This window comes from Marmota marmota, unplaced genomic scaffold, assembly GCF_001458135.2.
Source record: "Marmota marmota marmota unplaced genomic scaffold, marMar, whole genome shotgun sequence".
Classification (NCBI taxonomy): Eukaryota; Metazoa; Chordata; class Mammalia; order Rodentia; family Sciuridae; genus Marmota; species Marmota marmota.
In genome coordinates, this window is record NW_026000026.1 from 1137135 (window position 1) to 1148345 (window position 11211).

Here is an 11211-nt window from a genome sequence, read left to right on the forward strand (position 1 = left end):
CACAGGGCAGCCTGCGTATGCTTCAGCAGCTCAAGGCACTGAGACCCCAGGAGACTCAGAGCCCCATGAGAAGGACACCGCCCTCTCACCGATTCCACAGTCAGCTGTGGACACAAAGTGGGGCACTAACTTCTCACCACACTCACTGCCCAGCGTCCACCCAGCCCAGAGGCAGGAGCAGCCCGGGGTCCATCAGTGGGGGAGGAGAGGAGGGACAAAGTGGCACCTCCAGATTCTGGCCCTGCTGCAGCATGAAGCGAGCCTGCCCCTCCCCAGGACTCACCCCGAGGAGGTGGTCAGAGAGACCCACTGGACAGACTGGCAGGAGTCGCCACCAGCCAGACAGGAGTGGAATGGGCAGGAGTGGACCGGGGCCAGGGCCCACAGCCTGGGAGTAATGTTTAGCAGGGACCGAGCTTATTTTGTGAGATGACAAGGTTCTGTGGGTGGGTGGCGTGATGGTCACACAGCAACAGGAATGTGCTTGACACCACAGAACTGTGCTGAGGTTGAGGCGGGTAGCTGACGAGCGGCCATGTGACCCCAGGAGAGGGGGAGCGAGGGACTGGTCAGTGGAGGCTCTGCTCTGGAGTCCGCAGGCGAGGAGTTTCTTGGCTTGACTCCCAGCCTCAGGACCCATGCCATGGAGACTTCCAGAAGCCCCGCCTGAGGTTCGCAGGAACCTCCAGCAGAGCCCACCCCCGCGCCACCTTGCAAGTCCTTGGCCCACTTCAAGAAGGCGGACCTGTTTCACATCAAGAATCTCCCTCGAGATTCTCCTGATCGGACTGGAGACCACGGGGAAGGGGTCTCTGTGTCCCTTCCTAGCACACCTCTGATTCCTGGCTCTAGAAAGCTGTGTTCACCGCCCCGGCAGGTCCCCAGTTCTGCAGAGGAGAACCAGCTGAAGCAGGGCCAGGCTCTGGTGCTCACATGGACTCCAGTGCTCCTGACCGACCGGGAAGCCTCCGTCTGGGGACTCTGCCCGGAGCTGGGTCAGACTCCTCACTGGTCTCCTCGTTGAATGGGTCACACAACATCTTATCACGTGCTCATTAGTAAAAAAGACGTGTTAAATCAAACAGAAACCCTTCTTTTTTAAATCGTTTAACAGTCCTTTAAATAAGACTTGGTGTGGTTTTGCATATTTGTGTGGCTTCTTTTCTGTACCCACACGTCTTACAGAATCCACTCCTGATTCCTGAGAACTCCAGCTCCTCCTGCTGACAAGGAGGTAGAAAGACAAGGAGGTGTCCCCGCAGGGCCTGAGGGGCACACAGGTGCCTACCCAGGAGACATCGGTCCTACCAAAATCCGCAGGATCAGGGAACTGGGGCCCTGGGGCTCTCAGAGGTGGGCAAGGCCTCTCTAGCACGCTGCCCATCCAGCCCTCTGGGGTGACAGCGGGCTGCCGGGAGAGGCAGAAACATGGAGAGGGGCTCCCTGGAACATGGGGTGCTCTGTAGACACTGCTGATTGTCCTGACTGGAGGGGAGGGGGCAGGAGGGTGCTCTGGCACGGAGCAGGTCCTCCTGAATATGCCACAGTCCACAGCTCCACCTGAGAGCGGCTATCAGAGAATGAGGCTAGGTGGACGGAGGTGGGGCGCCCGTGGCCCAGCACCAGGGCGCCCGCCAGAAGAGCCGTGTCCCCCAGACAAGCCAGCCACAGGCAGTGATCACACTAACCCTGTGAGGAGGGCAGGGTCATGCCCACAGGCAGGCAGGGAAACAGGCTCAGAGAGGTGAGCCCAGTTCTGGCCAGGCCCGCTGGGTGCCTGAGCCCCTTCCCAGCTTCTCTGCTTCCTCCTGGATGCCCTGCTGTGGTCTTCCTCCTCGGCTCCTACCACTGAGGATGAGGTCCACTTGTCCCCGAAAAATGCCAGCATCCAAGTGGGACTCGGGACGGGAGTCAGGGAGCTAGAGGTCCTCATGGGCGGGACTCAAGTCCACCCTCTGGGCCTTTCCAAACACCAGGAAGGTGCCCAGCCCCAAGTTGCTGATGACTGCTACCAGGTTGAACACACAAGTCCAGGAGCCTGTGGCCTCGATCAGATAGCCGCCCAGGCACACGCCCACCACACCTAGACTCGAGAGAGGCACAGTCAGGCTGAGCGCCAGGCAGAGTGGGCGAGGAGAGTGGGCAGGGCCTGGCACACAGCCACCCCGGCTCCCGGGGGATCTGGGGGCACATCCTTCCAGGCTAAGAATCCGAGGTCTTGGAGGTAGGAACCCCGCAGACAACCAACAATCACCCCGATGGGCCCCCTGCCCCCGTCCCTCCAAGGGGCCACAGAGCAAAGGACAAGTGGCAGGAAGCGCTGCCTGGAGAATGAGCCAGGCACTTGGCAGAGGGACCAGGAGGTATCAAGGGCCCTAACCTGCCAGGCTGGACGCATACCTGGGGGCAGGTGCGGAGGGCAGGGGCCTGTGAACTGCCCACCATCAGCAGAGCTAAATGGATACTTCAAAAGCAGCCCTGTGCTTTGCCTGGGCCACTTTGAGGCTCCTGCCCTCCCCTGATGTGGGGACCCTCACAGGACGCTGCACTCCACCCTGCAGGACTGGACAGCCAGACGGGGGAGCAGGAAGCCAGCCGGCTGCTGGGCTTGCTTCCTAGTGGGCTCTAGTCCAGAGGGCAGGAGGACCTCTGGGTGTAGATGCCCACCCCTCACCTGCCAAGGCTCCTGCAGTGTTGGCCACACCTGGGAACAGGCCAGAGAAAAGATATCAGAGAATAGCCACATGGCTGCCCTGCCCAGCCTGCCTGGGAGTAGTTCTCTGGCCAGGAGACAGGTGGAGAGAAGCTGGACTCAGCAAAGTCCTCACCAAACAGAAATCCAGCACAGGATGGGGCCAGGTCCTGGATGTTAACGGAAATGCCACTGTGGGAAGCAGGAGAGGAGGCGGGTGAGCGGCCTCCCCATGGGGCACTGGGCCTCACACTCAACCTGGGAGCCACCTGAGACAGGCTGCACAAAGGCACCCCATCTGCTGTCCACTTATCTGAATGACACTGACGGTGGGTGAGGTCAGAGGCAGCCATGTTTAGATGCCACCCCAGCAGACTGAGAGTATGTCCAGGGCACCCAGGCCGCTGCTGCTGGCCCTCTCCCTCCCTCAGGGCCTTGGTCCCCACTGTCTGGATACACAGATCTGCCAGTCCATGAGACCACTCATGAGACCACTCACAGGTCCCTGAGCCAGGACACAAGGCTTGGGCTGCCCCCAACAGCACTAGCCACTGGTGCATGGGCAGCAGTCCCTTATGTCGGGAGCCACTCTGGACAGAAGCTATGTGCACACCTTTAAGTCCTGAGTAAAGGGGTGCTGAACAGTTATTGCACCCCACAATACATTGGGCTTTACCCCAGCTCGGATAAGGAAGGTGTGGCTCCAGGGGTGGGCGTCACCCGGTGGGGTTAAATTACACCCACCTGTTCCTTTGGAATCCTACCCCTTTGCCCTCTTTGGGATAGAATATTCCATGGAACCTCCCCTTGTGGGTCCCCTATATAAGAATAAAGAATTCCAGTGGCTCTCTCTCTTTCCACAGACCCCTAAGGTCACCAAGCCATCCCTGGATTGTGAAAAGGTACTTCTGTGAGTTTGCGTGCTTTCTTTGCCGTTTTTTAAGTTATTGGAAAAGTCAGATTTGGGGACATAGGTCGCCAGCTCAGAGAGAGGGCCATTCTCTTACCTGTGGTTGAAGGTCTGGAGGCCAATGGAGGCAGACGCAAAGACCACAGCCTTCAGGAAGCTCGAGGTGTGACCCAGACACAGTGCGAAAACGCTGGACAGGCCGAGGCCCATCACCTGCAGGTGGCGTGGGTGAGGGCATCGGGGCAGCACAGCCCACCCATGCCCGTCCTGTGCCACCCAGCCCTGCTCCTGCAGACGGTGTGGGTGAGGGCATCGGGGCAGCACAGCCCGCAGCCTCCTGTGCCACCAGCAGGGCTCCTGCACGGCCCAGGCGCCCGGCTGAATTCCCACCCTGCCCTAATCCTGCTGGCCTTTGAGGCAGGAAGCCTGAAGGCCAGGAGGCCCTCGACAAGGGGCTGAGATTGGCCAGATCTCAGAGCTGCCAGAGGGACCCAGACCTCCTCTCCTCTGGATGATGGAAACATGGGAACCGCCCTCCCGAGCCCCCGCCCCTCATCTCTTCAATCCGGGTGCGACGTGACCTGAGGGCTTATTCCCACTCTACCTTGGCCAAGAATAAAGTCTTGACCACTCCCCCCTTGCTCTGTCTTGGTGCTGTTGGTCCCACAATCCCAGGAGGGACAAAGGACCCAGGCTTTAGGGTCAAAAACTGGTCACACAGCCACCCAAGTGCCCTGAACCTGGCCTGCCTGACCCAAAAAACCCCCCGGGGTTGGGCCCCCCACCCAGAGAACATCTGGAAGGGGCCCTCCATGGGTCAGCTGGCCTACTGGTGGACTAGAGGCCACAAGCCTCACCTAGATGCCCAGACCCCACAGGCACAGAGAGCCCCATTCAGAGATCAGAGAAGAGTCTCAGGTCAGTCCCCAACACTGACCCCAGAGTGCCCTCCATCTAAACCAGCTGATTCTGGGTCCCGTCACCTCTGTCCACTCTCTTGTGGGCACCAAGGGCCCTAAGTGCCTTCCCTGCAGCAGTTGCAGCTGGCCCAGCCCACGACCTGGACGTTTTCATGGTCCCAGAATTCGGGCAATTGGGGGTCATAACCCTCAGGTCCCAGGAGAACTAAACAGTGATGTCCAGGGAAAACATCAGAAAGGTCTTCCTACCTGCATCGACTTACGCACCGTGATGGTCCCGTAACCTGAGCAAGGAGACAGGCAGGCGGCCCCATTAGCCTTGGGCAACCCAGAGGACAGTGGAGAGGGGGATGGCAGCCAGGGTGGCCCTTGGGGCTGCAGGCTGATCATTGCCCGCACAGTAGGTGCACACCAGAGGATCCCACAAGGCCCAGGAGGGCCACTGGGCAGCTGTGAAGGTGTCCCCGAAGCTCTCCCTGTCCCCTCAGTCACCCACACAGTGTGCACCACCTTGTACTGAGGGAAAACACTGACGTTCTGAGAGTGAGCATGCACGTGCGTGGGCACCTATGAGCGTGCTGCTCGGCTTCATGTGTGGCCGGTGTGTGGTGGACTCCAGCTGGCCCCAGAGCCCCCACCCTCAGCTCCGGAAGGTGCAAGAGGAAAACTTGTGACCTCTGACCCCACCTGCACACCCCCCCCAGGGTCAGGACTGTGTCAGGCCCAGGGCAGAGCCCACAGGTGCTCTGCACAAAGGCCCTCTTAGGCCTCCCGCTGCTCCCCAGCTGCAGCCTTCATGGGGATTCTGGGGAAAACCCAGCTGCCCCAGGCTCCTTCAGCCCCCAGCTGCACCCATTCCCTGGCTGGCTCTGAGGCCAGGGTCTCTCTCTATCACAGGTGGTCCTCAGCAGGCCTGGCCTCTCCCTAGCACTGCAGCTGCACCCCCAGAGGGGAGCCTCTCACCCTGGCTGAGGCCCCTGAGGGTGTGTCTCCTGAAGGCCTGTCCCTCCCCAGGACTCACCGTGACTGATGAGGTGGTCAGAGAGAAATCCACTGAACAGACTGGCAGGAATCGCCACCAACCAGGGCACCACGTTGAAGACCCAGCCCTGCAGGGAGGAGCTTGGCCTTAGCGGTGGCCAAGTGGCAGCCAGACATTGAAAGGAGGAGGGGCAGGCAGGATGGCTGCCCCAGGCCAAGGCTGCCCCAGGCCGCTGCTGCCCAGGAGAGCTCTGCTCACCCCCACAGCCTGGGCCCCAGAGCAGAGGGGCCTGAAGGAGGGCAGCTTCTACCAGCATGCCCACCAGGCCCGTGGCACCCCAGGAGTGCCAGGCCCACAGTGGCTCGCCACGCAGCCAGGTCCCTAGGTTGCTTACTACCCAGCCCCTACCCTTGGAATGGGCAGCCCAGGGCATCATGGTCACCAGAACAGGAGGTGGTCAACAGCCTCAGTGGAGAAGCCAGTGGATATAGGGGGTCGCAGGTCCCCATCCTGCCCTGCTCAGGTTTCCCTCCAGAATGGCATCAACAGACCAACAGATGGCCTTGCCCTGTCGGGGGGGTGGGGGGGGTCTGCTAAGCAGCAGATCAAGGTCATGGGCTTGGAAAGCTGCCACTGCCACAGGGACCGGCCCTCCGGGTCTCGGAGCCAGCACCTGCCCCTCCTATGGACAAAGTCAGCCTCTGCCTCAAGCCCAGAGCCAAGGGGCCCACCCGCTGTGCAGGGGCAGGGCCGGCAGCTGTGTGAGCACTGGCAGGGTGACCCACCTTGGAATGGGGGAAGGTCTCTTTGAAGAAGGTGGGCAGCCAGGAGAGGAGGATGAAGAAGGAGCAGGCTGAGGAGAGCTGGGAGCAGACGGCCGCCCTGGGTGGGACAAAGGCTCAGGGCTCCAGCCTGCCCCAGCCCCTTCCCACACAGGCAGGGCCTGTGAGACCCGCACCCCTGCCCCTGGGCGCCCTTCCAGGCACAGCCTGGCCCACACCACGAGGGTTGTTGCCCCACTCTCTGCCTGGCCACGCCAGCCCCAGCTCACCAGACAGAAGGCTTCCGGAAGAGCTGTCTCCAGGGCACTCTGGAGGGCCTGGCCACGGGCAGGCCTTGTGCCAGGACCCCCAGGGCCAGGATGAGGTCTGAGGGAAGAAGTGGTTGCACAGCAGTGGCCCCCAGGACTGGGCAACCCCACATCATCCCTAGAGGCAGCGCCGGTGTGGTCCCAGAGGCCACAGACCTCGCCACCCTCCCCCAGGAGGCTCTGCCTCAGCAGCTCAGTGTGCAGCCAGAGCCCTGGGGCCAGCTGAAGCTGCCTGCTCCAGCCCCCTGCCTTGGCCTGCAGGGCTCCTCCTCTGCCCTACCCTAAATGGAGCTTGGCGACTGAACTGGTGGCCCTAGGGGGCTGAGAACTCATTCTTTCTCAGGCTCCAGGCTAGAGGAGTCTGCATGCCCCCCGCCCCCCCAGCAGCTGTGAGCGGAGGAGGCACTGGCACCCACCCATGTACCTTTCTCGTTCAGCAGGTACCTGTACACGTAACACACCCAAAGCAAGGTGAGGCCACCAGAGAAGTAGAAGACGCTCTGCCAGCCGCACCAGTCCAGGAGCAGGGATCCCATGACCCCAGTCACCAGCGTCCTGGGGGGACAGGGAGGAGCATGGCCATGACCTCGGCTGGGCTCCACAGACAGACACCAGAGAACATTCCTGATGCCGGCTGAGCCCCTAGAAGAGTGGGTTTTGTCACCTGGAGAACAGGTGTTTGGAGCCCAGTCCCAGAGTATTCTGGCTAAGGGTGCCAAGTGATGGAAGAGACTATGCTACAGGGCGGGACGCTGGGAACCAGCCACGGGGACAGGGCACAGAGGCAACTGCTGTGGGACCTGAGCTGTTTTAACTTCTTGCTTCTAGGCCAAAGGGCCGTGGGAGGAGAGTGGGCTCGGGGCAGCTGGAGCGAAGCCTGTGCCCTGCTCTTTCTTCATCACACAGCAGAGCACACGGTTTGGGAGGAGCTCTAATGACAGACCCCGCCTCCTCCTCCTGAGGGTCCTGTGGTCCCAGGCAAGCCCAGGCCGCCCTTGCCCACCCCTGTGCCCTGAAGTACTCCCCACCGAGGCAGCATCGGGGACGGTTCCTGCCGCATGTGGGGTCTCTGGCCTGAGGCCCAGCTGCCTCCTCCCTGAGCCCACCACCTCCCCATCTGTGCCTGCAGAGGGGGCAGCACCTCACCTGGGGAGCACAGCACTCCCCTGCCCCCGCGGTTTCACACAGAACCCTCTGCTCCACCCAACACTGCCCCAGAAGCCACCAAAGCCCCTCCAGGTAACTTCCAAGTGCAGGCCAGCCAGGGGCTTATCTGATACTTGGACCTCACTGGGTTCTCTGTCCCTCCACAGGACCCCTGCTCTCCGATTCCTGTCCCCGAATTCAGCGGCTGAGGGCCTGAGCCCCATACCCACAAGCCTCTGTCCACGCTCATCGAGTAGCCCTTCTCCGGGACAAGGCTCTGGAGCTGCCTGACGGTGGGCGAGGGAGGAACATCTGAGGGCCCCGGTCTTAGGGGCTGCGCCCACGCCCACAGACTCACCGGGGGACTGGCAACAAAGGGCAGGACACCCCTGGCTCCACGGCACCCAGGACAGGGACCTGCCCCGCCCACAGCCACAGGCCCAGCCCACGGCCAGGGCCACAGCCCACATCACTGTGAGCCACAGAGATGCCCGCACAGGCCTGGGGAGCTGCAGCCAGTGCCACAGAGCCACCTCCAGGCAGCACAGCCTTCAAGGCCCCCCAGCCCGCCACCCATCACCGAGCCCCTGTTGGAGCTAGGCCCTACCCAAACTGGGAGCCGGCCCCCACAGTGCTGTAGGTGAAGGCTCTCTCGCTCTCTCGAACTCTCTGTGACAGCAGGCTGGTCAGGGCAGGGAAGTACACACCTGGAATAAGCAGAGGATGTGGTCAGCAGGGCCTCTGGTGAGGGCCAGTGAGCCAGCAGGGGCAGCCAGGCCAGAGGATGTGCATTGTCCTCCCTGACTTGTCCCAACCAAGGAGCCAACAGGCTGAGGAAAGGACTCAGTGTGGGAGAGGCTATCTGCAGGACAAGCCTCTGCTTCCAAGGCATCGTCCCAGGACAGCAGCCCAGGCCGCCCCTCAGGTCCCCTGCTGACACACACACCCTCCACCTCAGACAAGCTGCACACACCCGCCCTCAGCACGCCAGCCTCACCCGCTCCTCCTCACACACAAGGCCTTTCCCAGACGCGGTCTCCCCACAGCTCCACAGCGGAATTTCCCCCTAGGATTCCTTTAGACACAGGCTCCTCAGTGGCCTGGAAGTTTGGACGCCACCTCACAACCCACACCCCTGCTTCTAGAGGGTCCTAGGCCTGGCCTGGAGGCGCAGAGTCTGCACTCTGCGTCATCATTGTCCATGAGGGTGGCACCCAGGAGTCATCACCTGGGTCCCTCCCAACTTTTCAACCTTGCTCAGGAGCCAGGTCCCATTCCTCTGTCAGCCACTGGCCCAGGGCGGGGCCTCTCCAGAGCTTGAGGCCCGGAGGCAAGGAGCCTCAGGGTCAGGAGCTGCTAGCCTTTCCACTCCGCCATGGACAATACACACAGACAATGTGAGGCCGCCGAAAGGACTTTCAGCAGAGGACAGAAGGCAGGCACACATGGGCCCTCCTGTCCACCCGCCTGGTGACAGAGGTGAAGGCCAGCAGCAGGAGGGAAGTGTCCAGAGGCACCCCTACCTTGGAGCAGGCCTATGAGGACACGGGAGAAGACCATGGAGACCAGGTGGGCACTGCCAAGGTGGGCGAGCAGCGGGGTGGCCATGGTGATGGAGCCCCAGGTGGAAGCAGACAGCAGGATGACCTTCTCACCTCCGATGCTGGAGTGGACACAAAGAGGGGAGGACGGGGTGGCCATGCAGGCCGGCTGAGCACACCACCTCTGTGCAGAGGAGTCCTCTGGAGTGGGCGCTGCCATGATCACGCTGCCATGAACCCGCCAGCAGGAGGCGCCCAGAGCTAAGAGCAGCCCTATAGCCATGCCCAGCCCCAGAGCTGCTCCTTGGAATGCTGGACAGGGCCTCTGGGCAGGGCCTCTCCCCCCATTTTTTTTTTTTTGCCAGGCCCTAGCCCAGGAGCCCTTCCTCCCCATGTACACAGAAGATCTGCTAGCCCACCTCCCCTTGAGAAGCCCACCTGGAGCAGCCCCCTTCAGCCTGAGTGACGAGGAGTAGGGAAGACAGTTACCGGTCCCCGAGGTGGCCACCCACGACCTGCGTCAGGCAGTAGCCCCAGAAGAAACTGCTAAGCACAATGCCGGCCTCCTTCTTATTCCAGCCAAAGTCCTGGCTCATGGCAACGGTGCAGACAGGCATGGTGACACGGGCACAGTAGAGTAGGCAGGTGCCCAAGAGCAGTGTCCCCGTCCACACCTGGCATTCAGGCCTGCAGGGCAGGAGCAGAGGGTCTGGCTCTGGAGAGGTCCCACAGGCAGCTTTGAGCTCAGAGACCCCCTGAGTTTGGGGGACGTGGCCACAAGCAGGGGAAGCATTGGGTTGGTACATCTCTGGAGGCATTGGGCAAGTACGGAGCTGTCCTCACACACCTTCCCTCACTCCCTGCAGAGGCCAGTTCCGGGCATCATGGCAGAGTGGGAATGCCCAATGCCCTGCAGTAGGAGCAGGCCAGATAAATACTGGGCCAGTGCCGCCGACCACCAGGACTGCAGCTGGACCCACACGGAGGAAGGGATGCACACAGTACCCAGGTCTCCTTGGGACCACAGGGTCCCAGGAAGGCAGCCAGGCCAGGCAGACCTGACAACTAACCACCTGCTGCGGGCCGCTCTGCTGGGCACGGGGACCCAGAGGTGTGACAGGAGGATCCCAGCCAGCAGCAAGGAGCCCCCAGCGGTTTCCCAAGGAAGCTTCCAGGCCTGCCCAGCAGAGGACATTGGAGCAAGAAAGGCTGGGGGCCCAGGAGAGGACACAGCACCACAGGGTTTGGCCGGAGCAGGAACCGGAGGAGGTGAGGAGGCAGATGAGCTCAGTCCTGTGCAGAGCCCACCCAGTTCCCGGCTCCCAGCTCCCAGGCAGGCTTGGCCACTGTGTGCCATGAAGCAACTGAAGACTGCAAGAGGTGACAATCATTCAACCATGTAGGTAGCAGGAGGTGACCAGCTGTACCCTCCGTGCACCATGTTCTGATAACGAACGGGAGGGTGGCAGGATATGAGGCCCCGGCAGGTCTACTGGACCACAAAGTCTTGAGGTCTCTGGATTCAATTTGGCATCTTCTTTATAAGTTTGAAGTTGTTCAAAATAAAATCTCTTATTTCCTCATGGTGGTAAAGGAAGGCCTCTTGGCAGACTGGACTGTCTTCCAAGCCAGGCCGAGTCCCATGCCCCCTCCAGTGACCTGGGGCGTCCTGGGTTGGCCTGGGCGAGGGGCAGCAGGAAGGGAAGGAGGGGCCTAGGCAGGAGGCTACACTGCAGGGCCTGCAGACAGACCAGGTGGGTAGGATGGCAGCCCTCATGGTCCTGGGGCACCGGGCTTCAAGGAAGAGGAGCTGGGGAAGAAGACAGGGACAGCTGTTCCCCTTCTGGGAAGACTTTCTTCCTATGACTAGCACCTGAGCCCTCTGGGGGAACACCAGCGACAGTCCCCCCCCCCGTCCCCCCCACCCCCT

The 11211-nt window shown here is 61.6% G+C and overlaps 1 protein-coding gene across 5 annotated transcripts in view; it reads right to left on the bottom strand.

Annotated features, from left to right (window-relative positions):
- Positions 1-1072: 1072 nt before the first annotated feature.
- Positions 1073-11211, bottom strand: part of Slc17a9 (solute carrier family 17 member 9) — a 15963-nt gene continuing 5824 nt past the window's right edge. The window contains exons 2-14 of one of the 5 annotated variants that reach the window (XR_007350309.1): positions 9771-9968; positions 9264-9403; positions 8348-8447; positions 7019-7149; positions 6556-6652; positions 6290-6386; positions 5544-5631; positions 4772-4806; positions 3700-3815; positions 2829-2884; positions 2675-2704; positions 1689-2083; positions 1073-1220 (exon numbers count right to left, since the gene is read on the bottom strand). Coding sequence is in view for 3 of the 5 variants with exons in the window: in XM_015478454.2 (XP_015333940.1) it covers positions 1920-2083; positions 2675-2704; positions 2829-2884; positions 3700-3815; positions 4772-4806; positions 5544-5631; positions 6290-6386; positions 6556-6652; positions 7019-7149; positions 8348-8447; positions 9264-9403; positions 9771-9968 (1252 nt within the window). In the remaining 2 variants the exon portion in view is untranslated. Of the gene's footprint in view, positions 2084-2674; positions 2705-2828; positions 2885-3699; positions 3816-4771; positions 4807-5543; positions 5632-6289; positions 6387-6555; positions 6653-7018; positions 7150-8347; positions 8448-9263; positions 9404-9770; positions 9969-11211 lie in introns of all 5 variants that reach the window. The other 4 variants (XR_007350308.1, XM_015478454.2, XM_015478459.2 and 1 more) reach the window with 4 other exon arrangements.